A 5,938-nucleotide genomic window follows, 5' to 3' on the forward strand; every position below is an offset into this window, starting at 1 on the left:
CTTGCTCAGGCTGGTCTCGAACTCCTGAGCTCCAACAATCCACCTGCCTTGGCCTCCCAGAGTGCTAGGATTACAGGCGTGACCCACCACGCCCGTTTTTTTTTTTTTTTGAGACAGCGTCTCTCTGTCACCCGGGTTAGAGTGCAGTGGTGCAATCAAAGTTCACTGTAACTTTAAACTTCTGGGCTCAAGCGATTCTTCTGCCTCAGCTTTCCAAGTAATTGGGACTACAGGCTCGTGCCACCATGCCTGGCTAATTTTTCTATTTTTTTTGTAGAGACGGGGGTCTCCCTCTTATTCATGCTGGTCTTGAACTCCTGGTTTCAAGCAATCCTCCTGCCTCGGCCTCCCAAAGTGGTAGGAATACAGGCGTGCGCCACTGTGCCCAGCTATGTCACCAATTTTACAGAGGAGGAAACTTAATCACAGCAGGGTTAATCCATTTGCCCAAGGTTACACAGCTAGTAAGTAGCTACGATGCAAACACACGCATTGTGATAGAATTATTGTATTAATGGCCCCAATTCTTCACCAGTGTAGCCACACCCTCTGTCTCATAATTCTTCAGTGTCCTCCTATTGCTAGGGTAGGAGAGGTTGGGGGCCATACCCCACCACTTAACTCTGGGTTTGGCCATATGATTTGCTTCGGCCAACAGAATTAGGTGGAAGTGCTGGTGTGCCAGCTCTGAGCCTAAGACTCAAGAGACCTTGCATATTTCTGCTTGTGCTCAGTTGTGGCCATGAGAAAAACACGCCTGGGCTAGACCAGGTCCAAGGCCCCAGTCATTCCATCCAAGGCCAGCTAGCGCTGCCAACACAGCCCCCACTCTGATCCCAACATGTGAATGAGCCCAGCAGAGACCAGAAGAACTGCCCAGCTCAGTCCAGCCTAAATTGCTGAGTTCAGACTGGATGGCTAAATAAATGCTTAGTGTTTTAAGACACTGAGTTTCAGGGTGGCTTGTTATGCGGCATTATTGTGGCAATAGCTAACTTCCATGTTGCTAGACTCCAGAGCTATGCTCTAGAATGCTGCTAGATTGTAAATAGGAAATTTAAAGGGGTGAGTGACATCAGATACATCTCCTCCATCCTCTGGAACCTCAGACCTGGTTCTAAGACTAAGAAAGGAGGGGGTTAGGAAATAGATGTCCCCCTTCTCAAAAGACCCAGACAATTGCCAACCCTAGATTCTAGGAAGGCAGGGTCTCAGTCTTGGTCAGTATAATAGAAATTGTCCCATGGGTCGGGCGTGGTGGCTCACGCCTGTAATCCTAGCACTCTGGGAGGCCAAGGTGGGAGGATCGCTTGAGCTCAGGAGTTCGAGACCAGCCTGAGCAAGAGTGAGACCCAGTCTCTACTAAAAATAGAAAAATTACCCGGGCGTGGTGGCGTGTGCCCGTTGTCCCAGCTTCTCGGGAGGCTGAGGCAGGAGGATAGCTTGAGCCCAGGAGTTTGAGGTTGCAGTGAGCTAGACTGATGACATAGCACTCCAGCCTGGACAACAGTACAAGACTCTGTGCCCCCCCCCCAAAAAAAGAAATTGTCCCTTTTGGTAGACACACCAAAATCCATTTTCATTCTTCCCTTTTTCCATGGAAAGCTGAAAGCGATTGCATGGCTACCTACCACCTCTGTGACCTTGGCCAAGTCATTTCCCCTTTCTGGGCCTCAGTTTGTTCATCTGTAAAATGATAATGATAAGAGTACCCATTTCATAGGGGAGTTTGAAGATGAAATAAGTTAATGATGCAGGGAACACGGTATCTGGTACCCAGCAAGCCCTCCATACATGTTCCTCACTACATTTCTTCATCCTCCTCCCATTCCATATCTCAGCAAATCAAAGTGCCTGTTCTGGAGTCAGACAGAAATGAGTTCAAGTCCTGCTTTCTTCTTCCTGTATCCTTAACCGGGGGTATCTTTAACTTGGCCTCTCTGCGCCTCAGTTTCCCTCCCTGTTAAACGGTGGTCACAACTGTTTCTTCAATGGAGGACACTTGGGGATGGGAAGGCGCTCAGCACTTCTGAGCCCTGAGGCCGAGGAACAGCTTTGGCCATTATGTGACTGAAGAAGGAAGGGAGAAGGCGGCGGGGAGGCGGGGGAGAAGGGGTGTCCTGTGGGCCTCAGCAAAGGCTGGCCCCAGCGCTGAGCTGCGGGTGGGATCAGATGCTTTAACCCTTGCAAGGCCGCGCCTCTCTCCCTGCGGTCCGGACCCCGTGCCCAAGGAGGAGGACCTGGAAAGGACAAGGCCTGAGGGTAAGACCCACGCGCAGCGCAGAGGCTGGACTGGGTTTGGGGTTGGGAGCTGGTTCTGCCCTCGATCCCCTGCCTCCCGCCGGCCGGGGAGACCCAGGGGCTCAGGCCATGCCCATAGCGCGGAGGAGGGATGCTCGCAGGTGGGGAGATGCTGGGCGGAGGGACCATCCGCGCCACCGCCACTCACCTGGGGCCGCGGCCGCGGGGGCCGCTGACCTGGCAGTCTCTGCGCCCGACCGGCCTCCCTGTAGGCGTCCGCGGCCGGGCCCGGCCCGGCTCAGCTCGGCCCCGCCGGCCCGCCGCTCGGCCAGATCCGCATGCGCCGCCGCCGCCGCCGCCGCGCCTTCCTCCGCTCACGCCGCCGCCGCGCTCCGCGCGCCCCCGGGACCCCCTCCCGCCCGCGGGCCCCGCAGCCCCGGCCGCCTGCCGCGCTGGCCCACGCGCCGCCACACACCGGGCCACGGCGCGTGACACACGGCTGCACTCGCGAGGGGCACAGGCAGCGTCACACACAGTCGCACACTCCCGCGAGGTCGCACACTCCCACGCTGCCACACACGCACACCGGGTCACTCAGAGCGTCCCAACCCACTCTCCGCACCCTCACAATCACACGGTGTCACTCCCTCATATGGGGTCATACATGGTCAAACCTGTCACATGCAGTCACACACATAGTGTCCCACACTGGAACCGTACCTGACGGTGTCACACTACCACATACTCGAATAAGGTCGCCACCACCCATGAAGTGTCACACACAAACACACATGTCACACACTGTCGCACACTCCCAGGCAGTCAGAGAGAGTGTCATATACCCACACATCACACACAGCTGCACAATCACATCGCGTCACACACTTTTCCACACTCGAATTTGTCAAGGCAGTCACTGTTCACGTCATACCACACACTCATACGTCACACAGTCACAGGGGTCACAAATAGCTCCACAACGGAAACGCCTACAGCCACACACTCAAATGGGGTCCCAGTGGCACACATCTTTACATGACACATGTGGCATCACACACCGTCACAGCCTAATGGTCACACACTCCCATATAGAACACCTCACACATGTTCCCCACTCACCATATCACACAGGCTGACCCACGGTGTCACCACAAGGTCACCAAAGAACAGTATCAATGCCCGCCACACGTGGTGTCACACACAGTCACACTGTAACACAGGGTTACACACAGAAGACACAAGGTGTCGCCCACAATCACGCTCTCTCTTGTGGTGACTTAGGGTCACACGGGGTCATATAGGTACATAGACACTCAGTCACAGTGTCTCACACACATACACACGCTGTCCTCCCTTATTTTGTCACGGTCCCTGTTCGGGGATGTCCCGAGGCATAGTGTGAGTCCCAGATCTGCCTCTAGGAGCTGGGAGAAGGAGCGTGAACTGGGAGAGACCGGTGGGCGTGGCTCTGTTAGCCCCGCCCTCCCCGAGTGGCTGGAGCGCGGGCTGAGTGACACGCTCTTTTGGCTCCGCCTTCCGGCCTGAGTGGCGGACGGAGAGGGCGGTGCTGGTCGTTGGTCGGGAAGCGAATGCGCGCTGAGTCCCGCCCCGCCCACCTGCGTTCTTCCCAGTTGGAGGCGTGGCCTGTGTGGCCCCGCCCCTTGGCTTGAGCCGGAGCGGAGCGGGGCTGAGGCGTGGCCCTAGGAGCCAGCTCCGCCCCGTTGTTCCCACTAGAAAAGGGCAGAGAGCGCCACCCAGCAGCCACTGGGTTCCCGCGTGTCCCGAGACCCTGGAGCTTTGCGCTCCCACGACCCCGCAGCATGGCCGTCAAGAAGATCGTGATCTTCGGCGCCACTGGCAGGACCGGGCTCACCACCCTGGCACAGGCGGTGCAAGCAGGCATGAACTGGGGCGGGCGGGGGATGTCACGGGGTTCACCGGCATAGCATTAGGAAGGGGCAGCATGGATCCAGGCCGAGGCTTCTGGGGGCGGCCATCAGTGCTCCATACAGGTGTGTGAGGACTCGGGGCAGAAATGGGGGAGCCATGAGATCCAATTTTATGTGAGTCCAATGCATAGGAATTGACCGTGGGAGCCTGAGGACTCCAGTGACACCATTGTGTGTAAATGCGAGGCTCTTATGGCAGTGTGGTGGTTGTTATTGTGGTGCTGGTGGTGGTAGTTGTTAGCACACCCAGAGTGGGTTTGTTTACTAAGCCAGGCCCAGCACCAACCCATCTTCACATGTGTTAAATCCTCACAGCCCTTATATGGGGTGGGAATTAGTATAGTATTACCCCACTTGACAGATGAGAAAACTGAAGCCTGGAGAGTGACTTGCCCAATATCACACAGCTGTTAAGTGACAGTACTGGGATTTGAACCCAGCTCATGGTCTTAACCACCAAAAGTCCACAGGCTCTTGGCTTGGCCACAAGAGCTGGTAATTGAAAAAGTTGGGGGGCAGGTTGCTGTAAGCACCTAATGGAAAGCAGGCACAGAGACATGAGTGAAGACTTGGGGGCACTGGTCCTGGGAATGTCAATGAGGGCTGCGAATTCAGAGTTCCCCCAGGAGAAGGGGTAGGAAAGGGGATAGCCATCCTCCAGCATCCCCTGCCCCCACGGTCCAGACTATGGCAATTCCCAGCAGGGCCTGAGACTTCCAGATATAGGGCCCCACCCCTGCTGGCTTTGGTGACTCTGAAGATACTGACTATCTGGGTCCTCCAAAAGGGTGGAGGCCACCAGGATGCCACTCTATGCTGTCTCCCAGCCCAGCCCTCCCTTGGAGGAACTATGCCTGAAAGTTCCTCATTAGATCCATGGCTTTCCTCCTGCGCAGGGAGACCTATGAGGATCTTGACTTGCAGAGAGCGGGAGAGCCATGGGCCTCCCCATTAAAACCAATTTGCTGATAAGCATTTCTGGGGGGAAGAGTGGGGAAGGAAGTAAGGAAGAAGTTGAGAGGTGCTGAGTCATCTGGAAATCCACTGAATTCCACTCCCGCATCCTGCTGGTCACAGGTGGGACTGCACCCAGGGGAATTGAGAGCTGGGGCATATGGTGTAGCTAACTCTGAAAAGTCTCTTCCAAGCTCTGAGCCTCATTGTCCCCATCAGAAACAGCAAGGGCTTAGATGAACTGGGGTTCTCAATGGTTCTGCAGGGCCAAGAGTCATGACAGGCATGAATTCTAGTGCCAGCCATGTTCCATGCATAGTTGTTGCTCAATAAACACTCTGGCTGGGTGAATTCAGATTATACCCTGGCACTGAATTCTGCTGGATCAAAGTCACTTAGGTAAAAATTCAACGTTGTTCACCTACTACCTGTGTGATCCTGCCCCAATTGCCTAAAATTGCCTGTTTCCCCATTCTCAAAATGGGCAGGAGAACAGTATCTACCTGGTAGAGTTGTCGCAACCTGGTGCTTCTCAAACTTTGAGTCATAGTGAGTTCTGAAGTATATTTAATTGGTCAAAACAGTATCAAAATGTATCACATGTTAAATATTAGTCTTATGAAACCTTTGTTTCAATTCTATATCTGTGGGTTTGTGTGCACTGAGTCAGACTGTGAAATCTCTTTTGTAGTAAGGATTGAGATGAAAAAAGCTTAAAAAGGGAATGATCTCTGCAATTCACTCTCAAATAGTAGGGGAAAATCGCATATATACATCTATTTATATATGTATAT

At 54.2% G+C, this 5,938-nt stretch overlaps 2 protein-coding genes across 2 annotated transcripts in view; one reads left to right on the plus strand and one right to left on the minus strand.

Annotated features, from left to right (window-relative positions):
* The window catches only part of SPTBN4 (spectrin, beta, non-erythrocytic 4), a 77,585-nt gene extending 74,575 nt beyond the window's left edge, over nucleotides 1-3,010 (minus strand). The window contains exon 1 of the mRNA XM_012656965.1: nucleotides 2,962-3,010. Within this exon, the coding sequence (XP_012512419.1) occupies nucleotides 2,962-3,010 (49 nt within the window). The remainder of the gene's footprint in view (nucleotides 1-2,961) is intronic.
* A 924-nt stretch (nucleotides 3,011-3,934) lies between these two features.
* BLVRB (biliverdin reductase B) overlaps nucleotides 3,935-5,938 on the plus strand; it is a 27,884-nt gene continuing 25,880 nt past the window's right edge. The window contains exon 1 of the mRNA XM_012656966.1: nucleotides 3,935-4,173. Within this exon, the coding sequence (XP_012512420.1) occupies nucleotides 4,062-4,173 (112 nt within the window). The 5' untranslated portion in view covers nucleotides 3,935-4,061. The remainder of the gene's footprint in view (nucleotides 4,174-5,938) is intronic.

Source organism: Propithecus coquereli, unplaced genomic scaffold (assembly GCF_000956105.1).
Source record: "Propithecus coquereli isolate 6110/MARCELLA unplaced genomic scaffold, Pcoq_1.0 Scaffold53, whole genome shotgun sequence".
In the NCBI taxonomy this organism is placed as follows: Eukaryota; Metazoa; Chordata; class Mammalia; order Primates; family Indriidae; genus Propithecus; species Propithecus coquereli.